A 20,475-nucleotide genomic window follows, 5' to 3' on the forward strand; every position below is an offset into this window, starting at 1 on the left:
AACCACCGTTTGTTGAGTATTTACTCTGTAGTGGACAAAGTGCTAGATGCTTGGCACCCATTTTATTTCATCTTCAAGTAGCACGTTTAACAGTGAGGAAACTGAAACTTAGATTTTAAAATTAGTCCCAGATCACCTGGCTACAAAAGGCAGAGTCCAGAGTTGACCGCCACGTCATGTGACTCTAAAGCCCACTCTTTTCATCATGACCCTCTCCGCCTCTCTTGTAAGGCTCTGGCGCCATGCCCTTTGTACTTCATCTCCTAATTTTCAGGTAATTATTTTAAGCAGAAAAATGACTCACTTCAGGGAGGAGACCCACATGACCAGAGATACCATTTAGAAAATGAAAAGGAGACAGACCTCAGTGACTGTTCATTGTTCTTGTCCCACAAAGAATTGATCATCTGCTGAGATAATAGCATAAATCCAAAGAAATCCCTCACTCTGCACGTTGGTTCCTGTTGTCTGTGTCCTCTCGTTCCATGGAAGGAAATTCTTGCAGATTTCAACTGGCAAATGAGTCATTTTGAAGAAAAGTGCTCGGTGCTGTTTTCTTCAAGCTTCACAGTCATTAGCACTACAGAATAGGAGCTCTGCCTGAGTGTATTCACTCTCATTTATTGTTGAAATGACAACAATATGGCAAACAATAGTGTTCCTGTCTTTCATGGCAAATATTAAATACATGATAAGGAACCTTAGGAAAACTCTGACTGTTGGGAGCTGAGCGCTGCCTGGGAAGTGCGCTGATGCCCTATTGTCAAATAAAAAGCAAATGTTGTCCTTAGATATGTGGGACCTCAGTGGGGAGGGCTTAACACTGATCACCAGAGGGCATGGAATTCTGACTTGCAAATAGCGCAATTTTTCCATCTTTCGCACAGTCGTGTGCACATGCGCATACAAACCTCCTAAGCATGCTCATGGGCTGCTGTAATGACTCTGGCTTTCTAGCCCCAATTCACAGAAAATAACAGAGGCAGCTGTTGCTGAAGTCTTAATGGAAGGCTTAGGGAAAGTTCATTTTTATCATCTTTGGAGCAAATATGTGAAACCCTATGTTAGTCTTCTATTGCTGTGTAACAAATTGCCACAAATTTAGTGGCTTGAAACAACACAAAGTTTCTGTGGGTCAGAAGTCAGAAGTCTAGGCATGACTTCGCTGGCTCCTCTCCTTAGGATCTCAAAAGGCTGAAATCAAGGTGTGGGCCAAGCTGCATTCCTTTCAGGAGGCTTGACTAGGGAAAGATCCCCTTTGGGCCCCCTCAGTTGTTGGCAGAGTTTATTTTCTTGCAGTTGAATGAGAGGCCTCCATTTTCTTGCTAGCTGTCAGCCAGGGATGGCTCTCAGCTGCTGTTGACCCACCCACAGTTCCGTACCATGTGGCCCCTTCTGTAGGTCCCCTCAATTGGAATCTCTTCACCAGGAAGAGCCCAGTGCCCTCTAAGTGCTCACCTGATTAAGTCAGGCCCACTAAGGATAATCTCCCCATCTGCTACTAATCAAGCAGCACCTAGATTAGCATTTGATTAAATAACTGGGAGATATTGAGAAGATAACTATACCCCAGGAGATCTTGGGGGGCATCTTAGAATTTGGCCTACCATAAACCCTTATGAGATGCTTCTCTTCTGGCAAGAGTATTGTATATTAAATGCTTTCTTAGCATCCATCTTTGTTTTCTCATTTTTGTAATCTATTTTTTTAGCAAATACTGTTGAGCCCATAATTATATGTCACGTGGGGCATTTAAACTGTTAGTAAAATGATGACAGTAGGTGTCATTTACGAGGACTTACTATGGGCCAGACACCGTTCTGAGTTTTACATGCACTACCTGATTTAACCATCACAACAACTCCATATGGAAGGTGCAGTCAGTATCACAAGCTACAGTTGAGGAAACTGAGGCTGAGCATGGTTAAGTGACATGCCCAATGTCGGACAGCTGGAAAGTGGCACATCTGGGACTCGAACCCCCATCTCTTTTCCTTCAGAGCTCTCCTTCCTAACCTATTTCCATCGGTTCTTGTCCTGCTGTATTGTGATTTTGAGAAGGTTACCAAATGTCTCCATAGCTATGACGTTAATCATTCACTTATTCCTTCTCCAGTCAAATTTGCCATCTAATAACAGCAAATGTGATATAGAACAGGTCCTCCCCAAAAAACAAGGGACACTCCTAAAAGTCAAACACCAAAGAGAGACAAGGGTGTTAGAGCAGTTCAGAGCCTGACTTTCGGTAAGCATAGTACCCTAGCAGCTGGCATTTTAATGTGCCTTGTTCTTGGCTTCTATGATATACTTCGCTGCCTGGTTTTATGCCAAACATTGATTAATAAGCTTCATCAAAAAGAAAACTTACCAGTTCAGCCCCAGAGAGCAACTTCAGGTCTTCTTTCCAGAGCAGCCAACCTGTCTCAGCAGGAATCAGAATAGAAATGGTACGCATCCACTGAAAACTAATGTCCCCTGACTTGAAATAGCACTTATGCTGGTGACACCCTCTCTTCATTGTGAACAGAGGGTCGACCTGTGCTACCGGCTAGTGAAGGAAAATAAATGGTTATAATAGGAAAGATGACATTGACAGTACCCTCTTCTGAAAGGCGTTTGTTTTTTGATAAAGGAAGGACAAAAATGGCATTGATTTATGTTTTAATTGTAAGCTGAGTCTCATAAATGAGTGAAACTATATAGAGTGCTCTAAGGCCACAAATTTAGGAAGAACGGCCCACAGGGTGAGATGATCTTACCTGGAGCGTTCTTATTTTATCTCCTAGCTGCCCCTCCATTTGTCCGAACAGCAGAGGGATATGAACTCCAGGCCTGAAATGCTCATAGGAGTTAAAATACCAAGTCATGCTCCCACCTTTGTGTTCTGATGGAGCGAACTCTTCACCTTCCAAAATGTGAGATGCAGGGCAGTTGAAGGGAAGACCTGAGGATATGGCAGTAGACTGAACCAAGGAGGTAGCTTTGGCAGACAGTAGCTATCAATTCACCATGCCCACCCCCCTTTACTCTTGGACCCAGAGCAGATGAGATTTCCCAGCCTCCTTTGGAGTTAGGTATGGCTGCATAACTGAGTTCTGGCTAGTGGGAGTGGGCAGAAGTGATGTGTACCACTTCCAGGCTGCTTGGTGCATAAAATCTTCGCATGTGACCCTTCATTCTCTTTCTTCTCTTGTTGACGGACTGGATGTCAATGTCCAGAGTGGCTTAGAAGCCACAAGTTAAACATGTCAGAATCTGTATAGCTGGGGTCCTTGAATGACTGAATGGAACAGAAGCCCATCCTCGCTCCTGCCACCGATTGGAATTCAGAAATAAGCTTCTATTGTATTAAGGCATTGAGCAACAGGGATCGTTCTGTTACAGCAGTAGCATTACTTTATCTAAAATAGTAGCCTAGAATCTAAAAACTGAATGTAAGACTAGTAGTTCTAAGTAAGGAGAAGGGCTGGTTACTCAAGCATTAGAAATCTATTTCCATGTATTGCTTGAAGTATGTAGGTCAGACTGGAAATGATATAAGTCAAAGACTGCTATCTACTGTAATAAAAACTCACAAAATGAAGCTACATTGGTCCATTTAAAAATGTCTATAGATACCTACAACATGACTAACAATAATGTACAACTGAAATTTCACAAGGTTTTAAACTATCATAATCTTAATAAAAAAGGTCTATAGAAAATTTAATTTGCATTTATAGCCTTTAGAATTCATTTTTGTGTTATTTTTTATGATTAATATGTTAGAGGATGTTAGTATTTTCACTTTGGGACTATGTCTTAGTTTGGGCTGCTTTAACAAACTGCCATAGACTGAGTGGCTTATAAACTATAGAAATTTCTTTCTCACAATTCCAGAGACCTGGAAGTCTGAGATCAGGGTGCCAGCATGGTCGATTTCTGATAAGAGCCTTTTTCCAGATTGCAGACTGCCAACTTCTCCCAAGATAGAGAGGAGAGCAGAGGAAGCAAGCTCTCTCATAATTCTTTATAAGGACACTAATCCCATTAGTGAGGGCTCCACCCTTATGACCTCATCTAATCCTAATTTTACCTTCCAAAGGCCCCAGCCCCTAATACCATCACATTGAGGGGTAGGGTTTCAATACGAATTTTGGGGGAACACATTCAGTCCTTGACATTCTGCTCTAGCCCCCCAAAATTCATGTCCTTCTCACATGCAAAACACATTCATTCCATCCCAACAGCCCAACAGTCTTAACTTGTTCCAGCATCAACTCTAAAGTCTAAAGTCCAGAGTCTTATCTAAATATCAACTAAATCAGGTATGAGTGAGACTCAAGGTAGATTCATCCCGAGGTAAAACTCCTCTCCAGCTGTGAACCTGTGACACCAACCAAGTTGTGTGCTTTGGGGCTGTTGGGAAGGAGTGAATGTATTTTGCATGTGAGAAGGACACGAATTTGGTAGGGCTGGGATAGAATGTCATGGACTCAATGTTTGTGTTCCCCCAAAATTCATATGCTGAAACCCTACCCCCCCAATGGGATGGTACTAGGAGGTGGGACCTTTGGGAGGTGATTAGGATTGGAGGACGTCATGAGGCTGCAGCCCTGAGGCATGGCATTAGTGCCCTTATAGGAGTCACAAGAGAGCTTGCTTCCTCTGCTCTGCTCTCTGCCATATGAGGATACAGTAAAAGGTCGGAAGTCTTCAGTCCAAAAGAGGATTCCCACCAGATCTTGACCATGCTGGCACCCTGATCTCAGACTTCCAGCCTCCAGAATTATGAGAACTAAATTTCTGTAGTTTATAAACCACCCAGTCTATGGTACTCTGTTATAGCAGTCCAAGCTAAGACAGAAATTGGTACTGAGAGTGGGGTGCTACTGTAACAAATACCTAAAAATATGGTGGCAGCTTTGGAACTGGGCAATGGGTAGAGGCTATAAGAGTTTCTAAGCATGGTGGAAGCAGCCTACATTGCTGTGAATGGAGTAAGATAGACTTAAAAACATTTGTGGATAAATTAAGAAGATGCAAAGAAATTATTTCTTTGAACCTAAACATGAGCAGAATATATATAGTGACATTCAATCCTTGTAGTTTCTCTTGCCAATAATAACTGATCTATAATACTGAAGATTAAATTCCTGAGGATTATCTTTTTGGTTACTTATATTTTAAGATAAAGTTATATACAAATATAAGTTAATGTTCTGGAAAGACAGACTTTGCTTACTGTTTTCTTAATATTTTTTACCTTACTGGGGCTAATTTGCTGTGAGTAGAAAAGTTAGAGAAGAAATTTTAGAAAAACAGATTGAGTCCTACAAGAACCAACATTTTTTTCTGGGAGTACACTAGTGTGGTATTTAATGTTTAATTGTTTTCTTTTATATCCATGTCTCTAGAGATGTCCTACATTAAAAGATCATGAGTAATAATAGGACTCTTGACTTAGAGTTAAATCTATACCAAAATTAAAAGAAAATTTCCTCCTCATCATTCATCTACATCCTGGTTATAAACAATTTATAACCTTGAGAACTGTTCATCTTTGCTTCATTTAATTTATTCACATTTAAAAATGCAGTTTATTATTTAGTTCCCATGTAGACTTTCAAACCAAGAATGAATGTTACTAGCATTCTGGTCTGTCTAACAGGATTTTCCTCAATTGTTAATTGGGAAATTGCCATTTGGGTTTAAATGTTAGATTTTCCTTACTTAAGTACATGTGAGCCTATTCCTAAGAGAGTGACCGTTCAGGACCCACTGACCAAATCCAGTTTCCAAGGCTGCACTGGGGCCAGATCTGGATTTTGGTGATGTTCCAAGGCACTGCCACCCTGTGAGATTCTGCCTAGGTGAAATTTCTCAATCTTGCCTGCAAATTGCAAAGGATATTCTTTTTATTTACATCATCAGTGCAACGCTATTGCAAACCCAATCTACAGTTGTCAGGAAGTTTCTGATTCGTAGCCTGACATTGTGCATACATCCTCATCCAACTACATGTGTTTTTACATTTCTCTCTCTTTCTTTTTGCTAGGAGAAGTACATTAGAGAAATTAAATGGAGGAGGGATAATTTTGGACTGAAATGCCCTCTCAAATCCAGCCCACAGAGTATATTTTACATTTGTTTTTCAGTTACTGTTTTTCTCTATGTGCTTTTCTTTAGAGGGCTTCTTCTGAGCTTCCATACTCAGAAGAGTGTGAGGAGCCAAGAAGATTCACGAGGGAATAATCAAACTCTTTTCTGATGAAGCGGAAAGTTTGGCTTTGCCTCTCAGTTATTGTCCTGGAAGTTTGTAAATGGATCTCTACATCTCTTCTTTTTTCAGCCTTTCCCAATGCATTGTTGGTCATCACTAAGTATTTTCTTTGCATATTAATCCTTATAAGTATTTCTGAGTAATTTGTTCCCCCAAATAAAACAGGACTGTCAGAATTGATTTAAATGATATAGCAATCAAAAGAGGGATATGATGCTTTTTGTTAATTCTGAGATAATTGTTTACATATGAAATTATAGTCGAATAAATTTGGATTTTATTAATCAATAGCATAATACAATTAGGGATCACACCAGCTGATAACTAAGCCCAATTTCTCATTTGGAGAAAAAAGAACATGTCTGGTACATTTGTCATACAGTCAAAAGGTTTCAATATCCTCTGCTCTGGAAAAGCATCTTGTTCTTTAAATTTCTCTGAAGCACTTTCAGCCCAGCCTCCTTCTGACTTGCATTTTTGTTGTTTACACGGTCTCCCTGAATGTCATCACTGTCAGCTCCTTGGGGACAGGAAATGTGCTTTGGACGTTTTTGTGTCTCCCACAACGCTTGGACCTCAGAACCACTGAATATGTATTTGCTACATTTACTTGGAAAGTCTAAAAAACAATTTGCTTATCAAATTTGCAGATGACTAGGAGGAGTAGCTAATAAGTCAAATGTCATAATCAGAATTTTAAAAGATCTCAGGCTGAAAAATGTGTACAAATTATGAACAATAAAACCTGAATTCAAAGTACAAAAAACAAAATTAAGACCATAATAGGTGTGTATAACAGTGAATTACACATAGCTGAAGAAAGAATTGGTGAATTGGAAAATAGCTTGGAAGAAATCATCCAAAATGAAGCACAGAGAGCAAAAGAATGGAAAATGCAGATGAGAGGCTGAGACAGAGAGGATACATTAGGAAAGTCATACATGTATATAAGTGAAGTAGTACAAGGACAGCAGAAGGAGAATGAGGCAGAAACTATTTAAACAGATAACAGCGAAGAATTTTTCAGAAATAAAAGATGTCAAACCACAGATTCTAGAAACATACCAAATTCAAAGCAGGATATGCAAATAAACCCATAACTAGACACCTTATAGTGAACCTGCCCTACAAACAATTAAATACAAGGAGAAAAATCTTAAGAGCAGCCTTAGAAAATAGATAGATTACCATCAAAGAAGCAGAATTTGTATTTTTAGATTAAATAAAGTGCTTATATTATGAGTCATTTTTTATAATTTGAGAACTTAACCAAATTTTCAACTCACTTTGGAGCCTGATTGTGCCATATGACATTTTATTCTAAAGCTGGGATGCAAGATTTGAAAGACTTTTACACAAAAGAGGGAGATTCAATTTATTCTGTTTCGCTCCAAGGGAGTGGACCAAATACCAATGTATGGAAGATCCAAAAAATATATACTTCTACTTAATGTAAGGAAGAGATATCTAATAGTTTGAGTTGTTAAAACCTGGAATAAGTTACCTTAGATGAGAAATGAGTTCTCTAACATCAAAGGGTTTGATTAAAGGGCAGATGCATTGGTTAGTTTATCAAATATTTATTAAGCACCTACTATGTACCAGGCATGGTTGTAGATGCTGGGGATAGATCAGTGTACAATACCAACAAGAACAAAAAAGACAAAAATCCCTTCTATGGAGAGCTTCTATCCTAGTGCAAAGAGACAGACAAGCCCAATAGATAAGTCAATTATGCCCTGTGTTAGAAGATGAGAAGTACTAAGGGGAGAAAATAGAAAAGGGTAAAGAGGATCAGGAGTGCTGGGGGAAGGTCTGCAATTTAACATTTAATAGTCAGAGTGGGCTTCGTTGAGAGGTATTGTTTGGCCAAAGACCTTAAGGAAAGAAGGGAGTGAGCTCTGAGGGTCTAATCAGTTAAAGGGAACAGATTGGTGGGAGTCACTTTCAACTCTAATTTAGTCCTTTCATATGTTTCAAATAAGTTCAGAATTTTAGCAAATGAAACTCTGTTGACTATTATGAAATAGTAGAAATCAAGAGAACTTCCTATATTGTGTTCATTGATGAAAGCTGTTCGTCCTCACTATAACATCATAGAAACTTTGCACTTGAAAGACATTTCTTTTAAAAATTCCAAATTCCAGGAAGGACGTTGTACCTTCTGTTGGTATCTCAGAATCTGGAGATTAGAGCGGATAATTAGTATAAGCTTGTTAGAGAACTGGGCTGTCATCTTGAGAAAGAGATGTAAAGAATCTTCACAGAGCATTCAGAAGTAGAATTGTAGGTTTGCTCTTCAGAATCAGATTGCTTTTTGAAAAAAAAGAAAAGCCAACAAACACCCAGCTGCCTTGATTTGAAAAAATAATGTTTATCTCTGATGTTGAGTTCTGCAGTGCCAGCTATTTGAAGTATAGAGGGCTTTGACATGTGCAGAACGAAAAGCCAAGAATATCTTCACTGTTAACTTGTAGTCTTGTGTTGCAGGCACACAAAAAGTCCCTTTGGACGATTGAACCCAGTGAAGGCATGGTTCCCCCGGAAACTGATGTTCAACTGACACTGACCGCCAACCTGAATGACATACTGACATTCAAAGACACAGTCGTTTTGGACATTGAAAACAGCAACACCTACCGGATTCCTGTCCTGGCTTCAGGAATTGGTTCCACCATTGTTTCCGATAAGCCCTTTGCTCCAGAACTCAATTTGGGAGCACATTTTAGGTAGGGAAATATTATGGAGCAATTTTTCTAGATATCACATATGTTGTATAAGCTGAGCATCACTTCTACTTTGGAAAATTATTTTTAAGTACCTAGAACTAGCCTCCTGAGCACCCCCACTTTTCCCATCTTCACTTTTCCCCCTCCAGATGGGTCCATCAGCCACAAGAAGAAACTTCGTAGTCATAGCTTGGTGACATTCTCCAAGCTGTGTCCCTCTACACTAGAGAAGAGATGCTTCCTAGGAAGTGCATTCTTCTCTCAAGTTGTAGTGGCTTTCCTGTGACAAATTTAGAATCTCTACCATGATGTCTCCTCTTTGATTCCAATACACTGCTAATCCTTCTCCATGAATGTGGAAAATAGATGCATCTTAGTGGTAACCTAAGTAGAGTATATCTAGGAATGTAAAAATTTATTGCAAATGTATCTTATCATGTATTGCAAGACCAGTAATTTTTTTGGTACCATGTCCTCTGCTTGCCTCCCATGATAGCACAAACAATTGAGATGGTTGCAAACGACTCCACCCAAAAAGCTAGAGAGTCTAAATATTTAAATAAAAGGTGGTACAGTATAGACACCTCTGAGCAGAACGATCTAAACGTGACTCTAAAAATGTATGAGGTTTGAATGCTAACCGTGGAGGATATGTGTGATTTGTTTGTAGTTCCTCAGAAAAGTCACGCAGCTGTCACTCTTCGACTCTCGGGGCCCAGTTGAATTTGGCCTGTCCTTTGAAATACTGTGAACAGATCTCAAAAGAGTGCTCCTGCCATCTGGTCTAACAGGCCCTGAAACCAAGAGGGACACATTGTGCTTAGAGAAGATGTGCCTGACAAAAATCAGTTAGGAGCCTCGCACAAGCCCATCCACACCTCCTTTCCTCTGCTCCATCTACAAAACATGGCATTTGATTGAAAATACCACAAACCAATAGGAATTAAGAGGCAAGTTAGCTAGATGAATTGCATGTTTTCAGAGGAGCATCCAATTACGGTTTTTGTGTCAACTAGATATAAAGACGCTGCTCTCTGCCTGTCTGTTGGCCATAAGCAAAGGAATTTTCATATTGTATACCCTGTTTCTATTTCCAAATTTCTTTGTTAAGTGCACTCAAATATAATTATAGAAAACAATATGCTGCAAACCAGACTTAATTACGTGTTCTCCTTAATCTACAAATAGTGCTGAATAGTCCCAAAGGATAGTCTGACACTTGCCTGGAATTAGAGAGTTAGCTAATAGTTTTCTGTGAATATAGAAGCAAACCGTAGCTTTTAGCTGCCAACTTCTCCTGTGCCTAAACCCTCTTGTTACTCTTTTTGACGTAAAACCATGATACCAGAAACCTGCAGAAGAATCCTCAAAAGCAGGGATGGGCAAACTGAAGCCCACTACCTGTTTCTATAAATAAAGTTTTATTGAAAGACAGCCATGCCCATTCGTGTATATATATTTTCTATGGCTTCTTTCACAGTATGATGGAGAAGTGAATAGTTGTGACAGACCGTGTCACCCAAAATGTCTAAAATATTTATTATTCAGCCCTTTAGAGAAAAGGTTTGCCAACTTTTTGGGCATAAGAGTCTAAAGAAATACCCATATGCCACTTCTTCTGATTGCATGTTTTTGGGCAACTCCCTTAAATTTTTAGAGCTTCTATTTCTTCATCTATAAAACGAGAGTAAATATACTTATTATTACTGGGTTGCTGGGATGATTGAAAGATATAGTGTGAATAAGTAACACAGACCCTGCCTAGTTTATAAACAGTTTCTATTATTTATTAGTTCTCCACAAAGCCTACTCTTAGCCATGAAGTCAAACTACAGAGTACAGACTCCAATAAGCATACTCTGTGAATGCATAATTAGATAGAAATGGTTACGCTTGACAACTGGCAAATACTCTTTCTTATTACCTATCTGATGTTTCAACTACTCATTAGATAGATGTCATTTCCTGATGAGGAATAGAAAGAATGAAATCTCAAAGCCTAATCAAATTTAAAACATTAAAAAACAGTCCTTAGATGAATTTTCTCCCTGAAAAAAATATTTTAAAGTAAGCTTATAAATCAGTAAAACACACACACACACGCACACACACATTTGACTCATCTCCAAGATCTTAGAAATCCCAGTGTCTGGCAAAGAGCCAGACAATCAAGAGGTCCTTAATACATATTTGTGGAATAGCCGAATGAATAAATGAGCTAGCAGCATCTTTAAAGCACATTAGTCTGAGAAAAATGACCAGTCCAGGTGGTGTTCTGGCCCCTTACAGTCCCCTTGACCTCTGGTAAGGCTTGGAAGATATGTGTTGTTTCTCCTCCAAGTTCCCTTCAAATTGAGCCTACCACAAGACATTTCACTCAGTCAGTGGAAACTTACTCAGCGCAGTTTGAAATATACTTCTCCTCCAGTAGGTGTTTTTGCCCTCCTTTCACTCCTCAGAACCATTTCACATCAGAGTGGTTTTCACATGAACTGTAGATGTTCTGTGGTGTGCTTGACCTGCCGGGAAAGAGCGAGGATGGGTGGGGACGCTTTCCCACAGCCCCTTCCCTGGTGATGGCAACTCAGGAACCAATCCAGGTCCCTAACCCAAGTCTATGAAGTCTGCTTTGTCCCATTACTGTGGTAGCTCCTAGTAGCACCATGATTTATCCTTCCTAAATTTTTTTTAAAATAATGTATATTTCATTTGTCACTTTTTACATACTTTCAGAGGAGTAAATCCCAAGGGTATAGAGCTGAACAGAACACCGTGACGCTGAGTCCTCTCAATTCCTGCTTCCTCTTTTCCAGCCTAGACACCTATTATTACCGCTTCAAGTTGACTAACAAGGGACGTCGGGCCCAACAGTTGTTCTGGATGAACGAAGATTTCTGTCCCCAGCACAAGCTGAACAAGAAGGGCCTGGCTAAGAAGGGACTTGCTAAGAGCCAGCCCCAGCCCCACTGCTCCCAGGAGCCTAGGAATTCCCAAAGCCCCGTGTTTCAGCTCCACCCCATCAGGATGGAGCTATACCCAGGCCAGACAATTGATGTGATACTCGAAGGCTATTCTGCTACTCCCAGGGTAAGAGGACAGCACATTTAGAGGCTATTTTTCTCCTAAATAAATCTTCTCTCTATTTCTTAGGAGAGTCCCTTGACATTTATCTGAAGGAAAGATGTGGTTTCTCAAGGATTTCATACAGCGCTGAGTTACCATGGCAGCGATCATTGCTTTCAAGGTTCAGCTCTGATCAGTTTTGTTTTTTTCTACAGCTACCATGAACCTAACCTTAAAATGCCATTTAAAGTTGGGTTCTCATCCCCGGGGTCGACAGTGACCAGCCAGCAAGCATCCAGTAGAAGGACACCCAGCGTTCAGCCAATGCTAAGCCTCTTATTAACGCTTAGCAGTATTCAGTTCATATTTATTCAAAAAGGATGTTTCTACAGACACTCTTAGCTGCCTCTCCTATCCAGGCATTGGGACATCCCTGGTTCCTTCCCCTCCCAGCCTGACACAACAGCATCACATTTATAATCATCATCTTTTTATGTACCAATAAAAAAGCTGAATTTATCTTCAGCAACTCTGATGTGCTGTTCTTATTGATATTATCACCATTCTGCTTAACATTAAAACAGATCCAAATCACATGTCTGTTTATTCCTATTTCCTCCTGGAGATTGTGGAGATTGGAAACCATCAAAAACCTAACGGAAACTTCTGGAATCACTTACAAGCTTCTTCTACCTCACAAATGCAGACTTTGTGAATAAGAAATGATGCTTGCCTGAGCTTCTGCTGGTGTCACCTAATTAGGAGGTGATACACAACTTTCTCCTCATGAAATAGGAAACAATAAGAAATTTGTCTCCCAACAGACAAGATGGAGAAGCTGGTCCATTGCCTAGCTCCTCTAGGGTCACAGATTGCACTTTATTTCTTTTAATCGTTTCTTCACAAAGCATTTTCAGGTAAAACACATCCTCACCACAAAAAAAAAAAGTTGTTTCCTATTCTGGAGTATATAACATACTCTTCCTCTGTGTTATTCAGGGGTTCAGCCAACTTTTGTTGAGTGTGTACCACATGACAAACACCATGCTAGGCACTAAGGATGCAAAGATGAATGGAATGCAGCCCCTCATCTCAAGACATGGACAGCCTCTTGCAGGAGCACATTCACAATGTCGCTATCAAGAGTTAACCATATTTTTAAAGGGGTTAAATCTGAGCTCCTGGGGTTCTAAATTCAGTTTAATCTTTACTAAAAGCTTCCCTGAATGTTCTTCCAAGTTATCTACATAATTGAGAAGAGACTTGAATTCATCAACGTCTGAAACCTGAGTACTCTTCAATACAAGCTATTCGTGATATAAATTCACTTTGGGTCATTTCTACTTTATAAAAATCTGGGCCTCTCGGGTCCAAAGAAATATTAGTTTCTGTGGCATGATTTTTAAATATTCAAGTACGAAAGGCACAATTTTTCCAGCCACCGTTTCTAACTAGCTTGATAAGAAATCGTGTAGCTACCAATGAAGTCCATGAAGGATTTCATCCACCTTGTCCATCACTGTTTTGTATGTCCAGTCGCTAACAGCCATGATACATAGTACATCTTCCATATATATATTGGTTGAACTGAATGTAAATTGATTGTGTCCTCAGGAGCAGTCAGAAATAGACACAGGATCCATCCAGGACATATTTAACCCATCAGACTTTGTGACAGAGAGCGATCCCTGAAAGGCACTATTTAGAAAAATGAACTCTTTTCTGGTATCCCCAGACAGGTAGTTGAGAATCAGTTTGCTGATTGTTGAGAATTAAGTTTTCTGAGATATGGATGTATCTCATCTGCAGATAGTCAAAGAAAAGCTGGTCTGCCACGCCATCATCGGGGCCCAAAGGGAGAGGAGCTTGCTGATGGCTGTGAACATCATCTGTGAGTTTGTGTCTCCACTTATCCAGCTCTCCACCAAGCAGCTCCTATACCGACTGGAGAAGGTCAGTGGGGCTGTGCTGGGGAGGCTGCGTGCTCCAACCAGGGGTCAGCATGTTCACATTTTCATTTTGGAAGCTAAATTAATAGGAAGCCTGTTACCCTCACACCCAGCCAGGTTGTTTTAAGCTCCAGAGGCCAATACACGTTCAACCAAAAATTCTGAATCTAAACCTATGTTCCTTTGAAATGTAAATTGCTATGGAAATCCTACTTCCATCATTCCTGATGGGTAAGACCAAAGTGAAGGGATATTCCAGTACACTGAAAATACACTTTAGTTGATCATTTTACTCTAACTAGTAAAATAAACATCATAGTATAGAAAAGGTTGGAGTAGAATTATTGGTAATTATAATAATCAGTAAGAACAGCTACCACTGATTGATTGGCATGTATGCTGAGCATCAAGCCCTATTTGTTACATGCATTTTCCCAGTTGTCCCTCACAATAATCTAGGTTCTGTTATCATTCTCATGATGCACATGAGGAAACTGAGATACAAGCTATTATGTAGGTCACCTAACACTGCTTGAGAATAATCAGCTTAAACTATTTGGTTCACACTTTGATTTATATGGCTATAAATGTCCATAACTTTATGTGCCCATTAAGGGCAAGCAATAAATGGAGGAGGCAGAGAACAGGGGAGAGATGGGGATGACTGCTACTGAGGGCAGGGGCGAGATGGTGAGGAAGTCAGGGAGACATCACAGGAGGACTTGACCGAACCCCAGGCAGACTTCCATCATAGAATTACTTACCATTCAAGGCAGATATGTATGGAATGTCTCTTCTGAGTTGAGGACTGTCCTGGTGCTGAAAATCTGGCGAACCAACCAGATGTAGTTAAAGCTAAGAGACTGGTCGAGGTTACAGACTGTAAATAAATTGTTAAAATGTAGTTATTTAAAATACAATTCTAAACAGTGCTAGGAAGAAGAGGTATAAGGTGCTACGAGAGCATGTCTCAGGAGACATGGCCTTCTTTGTCCATGGGGTCCTAGACTTGAGCAAGTGCCTCAAGTTGAGACTTGAAGGAAAAATAGAAATTAGTCTGGAACAAGGCAGGGAGAGAGAATGGTAGGCAGAGGGAACAGCACGTGCGAAGGGCCTGAGTTAGGAAAGAGCTTAGTGAGTGTATAGAACCGAAAGCCCACCTTAGACAGAGAAAGTGCAAAGAATGACATGAGGTCCATCTAGAGAAGTGAGCAGGGGCCAGATGAGTGTAGCATGACTGGAAGGCATGTTCTAGCCTTTGGGTTTTGTTGTGGGCTGGCCTCAGAGGGCTCCAGGGAGGGAGAGGAGTGACATGGTCAGATTTATTCATTCAGTCACGCTGGCTGCTGAGTGGGACATTTATTAAGGCCTCCCATGTGCCGGGCACTGTGCTGCGCACTAGGAACACAACAGCAGGAATAGTCCCTCCCTGGTGAATCTCACAGCTGACCAGGAGGACCAAGCATTAAGTAAGCCATTGTCCCATAGTGTGGGAGATACATACTGAAAGCTAAGTCTTGAGACAGTGTCCTATCCTACAAAAGGACGGGGTGTGGCAGTGCCTCACAGTCATGCAGGAATACACCAGGGCTCCTTGCATTACCTGGAGGCTCGTAGGAGAATGTTCGAGACCAGTTATTCTGGTAGTGGATTCTGTCATACTTTATTTATATTAAATAAATATCTATTGAGCACCCACCATAGACAACGTGCTCTGCTAGGAGATGAATAAGGAAGCTTATAGTCGAGTAGGCGAGGTGAGATGGACAAGTTCAATTCAAATCAACAAATAATTTTTGAGCACTTACAGTGTATTGGGCAGCAAAGACACAGCAAAACCCTGGCTTAGCAGACTAGCAGGGAACGTAGGCATGGAAGAAGGAGAGTAGGGTTTCAGTTACAGGATGCTAAACCAACTGTGACAAGCTCCATGAGACGTATGAAAGAAAATACTTCAAGAATTCCTGCTACAGTTATTAAGCCCTCATTGCTCTTTTTTAAATTCTTCCTTTTTTAAGTAATCGGGAAAGATATTTATTGGTGAGAGCTACACTGAATTTTTTCATATTTTCTCTAAATGTATCTATTCAAAGAAAATTCAGTGAATATTTATTGAATAGTTATTCTGTGCAAGACATTACAGTATATGTTAAATATGCAGCTTAGTTTCTTATTAGATTTTTTCGAAGCCCTTAAACACTCATATAAATGTGTGGGTAGTGTTCCTTTTCTTCTCTTTATATCATTAAGCCTTATTTTAAAGACACACACACACACATATGCTTGTTTGAATGTCTATTGTTTGAATTTATCACTAGAATAAAATAGCAAATATTTTGAATATGGCAGTGACTTATTGAATTAAAAAGTGAATTGAGTCACAACTCCCTGTTTGGTTTTGCCCTTCTCTCCTTTCCCCGGATATCACATTTGAAATCTGTCCACCTTCTGTATTTTTTATTGTTCATTTCCTGTTCGCATTTAATCCATATCAGGGACAATGAAGAAATGTACCTGCATCACCCAGCGTGTGAAAGAGACCTGTTAGGTCTCGGTATTCAGATTTAATTATATAACACCCAATTATCTGTTCCGTATCCTTGTTTTCAGCTCCAGGCAGTGTATCCGATTTAGTACATTAGACCATAATGATACCAGCCCTGCCTATGGGGAGAATTTTCCATAACCATTTCCTCAGATTTGAGCTACTTTATAACTATTGTACCATTGATAGACCACGGAGATGAAACCACATCTCTATGGAATTGAAAAGGTCAACTGAAACTAGCAGCCAGTTTGCTTCATGAAGTCCAGCAGCGAATTCTGTCTCCTGATAGCTGGGGAGACAGACAACCCAGAGAGATGGGGTCATTTTAAAATAGAATCGGTGCTCGGTGCATCGACTCCTTCTCACCACTGGCCTCTAAATGGCCTCTTGCCAAAACCAACCAAGTGTGGCTTCTTCACTTCAAAGCTACCTGCAGTGACACAGCAGCCAGGGGAAGGTCACTGGGTGGACAGTTCTCCATGCAGCCTTTGTTAATGGCCCCAAAGTACTGCTTCATCCCTCCCCCAAACTGTAATATGCAACCTGCAAATGCAAGGTGAATGCGATCCCCATAGTACTGGGTTAGAAGGAGGGAAGCGGTGGCTGGCATCTCATGGTAAGTGCCAGACCGAACCCCTGAAAGAACTTTGGGAGTGCACAGGAGGCTGGTGGAGTACAACTGAGGCAGGAGGCTCGAGCTAACTATTATGGACTGAATGTTTGTGTCCCCAAAATTCACTTGTTGAAGCCCTCGTGCCTAATGTGATGATGTTGGAGGCGGAGCCTTTGGGTGGTAATGAGGTCATGAAGGTGAAGCCCTCATGAATGGGATTAGTGCCCTTATAAGAAGAGGCAAGAGGGAGAATCTCTCTCAGCCATGTGAGGACACAGTGAGAAGATGGCCATCTACAAGCCAGGAAACGGGCCCTCAGCAGACACTAGATATGCTGCCATCTTGATCTTGGACTTCCCAGCCTCCAGAACTGTGAGACATAAATGTCTGTGGATTAAAACACCCAGTCTATGATACTTGTTACGGCAGCCTGGACTGACTAAGACGTGGTGGACACTGGTCAACCAAGCTTGCTCGGAACCAGGGGACCCAGAAACCACAGAAGGAAGACAGTGCTGGACAAAGAAGCAGAGACAGGGTCAGATCAAAATATGGAATCAGGAGGATTTCACTGAAATCAGAGCAGGGAGCAAAAGAAAATTGAAACAAAGAGGCCTGGAAGAACAGGCTAGAGTTGCTGTAAGAGCCAGGCAATGACTGAAGGGGGGTTCTCTTTAGGGGCCACAGGTTGGGCCTTCTGGTCACCTCCTGCTGATATTAAAAGACCCCCTTTCCAGGGCACACAAGAAATAATGTGGACCCCAACATCAGAAGAAGAGAAATCCAGTCTGACCAGAAACTGCCAGCTCAGGATCCATTTCTGATGCTATCTCCAGTTGAAAAATTAAATTTGATATGTCTAGCAGAGTGAAAAGATGCTTCTCAACCAACTATCCTGGTGGTATCAGGAAAAATTTACAAGAAACAGTTATGAGCATTTGTCAATATAACAAGATTAGTAGATTTGTAAATTGGGTATTTTAAGCATGGAAAAATATCATGTAAGGAAAAAATGGTTTATTCATTATAATAATACCTGGGTTCTTCCGCAAGCTAACGCTAGTTTATTAGACTTTGTTTATGACACTGTGGAAACTTCTACGGTAATAGTTCTAGCCAGAGGCCTGGCTTGTATAGGTGTTTTTTTTTTTTAACAAGAAAGTAAGAAATCAAATCTGTGTTTTCTGGCTTATGTAGGTTCACTTCTCAGTTGTCCGCCATACATTCCAAATGATTTATCTAAATCTCTGCAAGGGAAAAAATTTGTGGAGAGACAGACACAGACAGAGACAAAGGGAGAGGGAGAAACGCTAATTCATTAACAATGAATTCGAGACTCTTGTTCCTAAAGCCTTACCACGTTTGCCGTAACTTGATTTGTTTCCTCTTTTTCCTTTTTTGCAGAAACCTAACACTGTCCTGCAACCTGATTACCAGCCCTTGGTCATGAAGAACGTTTCCACGCTGCCCGTGAATGTGTTGCTCTCGACAAGAGGCCCCTTCTTCATCTGTGAAACTGATAAATCCCCACTGCCCTTAACTCCCGAGGTAACTGACAGATGGCTGTCCTAACGAGGTCCTGGGGGAGTGGTGTGTGTGAAACAGGAAGAGAATAATATCAGTACACTACCTAAATTTCAGTCCAGAAAAATACAAAGACCCTAGGCAACAAGGAGGAAAAAATACAGAAAATTTAAAATGAATTGTAAATAAATTCCAGTATCGATCAGTAGGAAAACTATTAGTCACGATGTAAGAACTCTGCCTCCTTGTGATAACCCTCTCATGCCTGCACTTTATAATGAAGCTGATCTTTAGAAAACAGTGACTTCCCACTAATGAGAGTACAGATCTTTTAAATCCCCTCCCTCAAATCCGACCAAAACTTCACACTCATGGGAACGAGGAAATAGCCCAAGCCCAGTCTCTAAACCAGCCAGCCCATCTCCAGATACTGAGAAATCTGAACTGGGGGGAGGGAGGAGGCTGTGAGCCCACCTGGCCACCAGTCTGCGGCAGGATGCAGCACTCTCTAAACATCCCTACAAAATCATCTCCGTGATCCTTTGCTGGGCGTGATGACACCAGTGGAAGAGACAGGGCCATGGGACATGCGGCACTGCAGAGCTGTAGGAAAGGAAGATTGAAGGAGAAACCATATCCACACACCATCTAAGGAGACAGCTAATGGAGAAGTGGTATGAAGGAGGAAGGGAGGACAGGCAGCAATCGCGAGATCTCAGAAGAAGGAGCCGGTGACTTAAGATTTGCTGTGAGCCATACTCAGGGAGATGGGTCTTGGAGGGAAACAGGCCAGAGCCACTTGGTGAGAGGGTGTTGCAGACAGTACCCAACTGGAGGCTGTAAACTGCACTGCCGCCTTCCCCTGCGCCTCCCCACCCATTTTTTAGTGGGTCTCATTCAAGCATGAGCTGGGAAAAACCAGCCAAGATCTTTGAAGAGAGAAATAAAAGAGGGCAATGATCATAAGCAAGAGGCAGATGAAAACCTGCTGCAAGGGAACCCACGCCAGGAAGAAGACCACAAGCACAAGCAGGTAGTTCTCCACAGTCTCAAAGAAGTTACAGATGATGTGACCTGACTTTAAAAAGATGAGCTACCAGCGTTCAAAGGGGGATGAAGAGTGAACTCACTGAGCAGAGGGAAACAAATGGATGAGAACATGAGAATTCAGACGTGAGCAGCTTTCTCAGCTGGGGGTGGATTAGACCCACTCTCGTCCCTCCTTGAAACCTTAATAAGATAAAAGTAGAAATGTTCAAAACGAAAGAAGCCCAGAGCAATAAAATAAAGGGAGAAGAGAATGGGTATAAGCCAAATCATGAGAGATTTAAACAAATTCTAGAAGATAGAATGAGGATGGAGTGGGTTGACAAAAAGGCACAAAACCTGCAGCCTAGAAAATTCTCCAGTGAGGCTGCAAATATGTGGGAGTCATTCAGCCCAAGTAGCCTGGACTCAGAGGCAACAAGTGTGAGAGAGCGCTGAAAATAGAGAGATTCCGTGTGCACGGGACAGCTGTCTCACCCAACCCCACACAAAAAACACGGGCAAAGATAAGTGATCTTCCCCAGAGAAGTTAATCAAAACATTTAGGGAAATTTAATGTTTCTAGCATGAGTGTCAACACCCAGAATACTCTCTGGTATCTGGGGTGTGTCCACCACCTGACCATGCCCTCTCTGCCCAAGGAAAGTGTTCTGTAGACAAGCCCTACCACACAAATTGAGATATGGGGGCCTCTGGACTGTGGGGATACCAGTGAGTGAGGAACTACTGTTTCTTGTAAT

General features: G+C 41.2%; 1 protein-coding gene across 4 annotated transcripts in view; it reads left to right on the forward strand.

Annotated features, from left to right (window-relative positions):
• The window catches only part of HYDIN (HYDIN axonemal central pair apparatus protein), a 338,461-nt gene that overhangs the window by 160,704 nt on the left and 157,282 nt on the right, over window positions 1–20,475 (forward strand). For all 4 annotated transcript variants that reach the window (XM_070500558.1, XM_044761259.2, XM_070500554.1 and 1 more), the window contains exons 19-22: window positions 8,753–8,991; window positions 11,805–12,078; window positions 13,864–14,007; window positions 18,569–18,712. In XM_070500558.1, coding sequence (XP_070356659.1) covers window positions 8,753–8,991; window positions 11,805–12,078; window positions 13,864–14,007; window positions 18,569–18,712 — 801 coding nt within the window. The remainder of the gene's footprint in view (window positions 1–8,752; window positions 8,992–11,804; window positions 12,079–13,863; window positions 14,008–18,568; window positions 18,713–20,475) is intronic.

This window comes from Equus asinus, chromosome 28, assembly GCF_041296235.1.
Source record: "Equus asinus isolate D_3611 breed Donkey chromosome 28, EquAss-T2T_v2, whole genome shotgun sequence".
In the NCBI taxonomy this organism is placed as follows: Eukaryota; Metazoa; Chordata; class Mammalia; order Perissodactyla; family Equidae; genus Equus; species Equus asinus.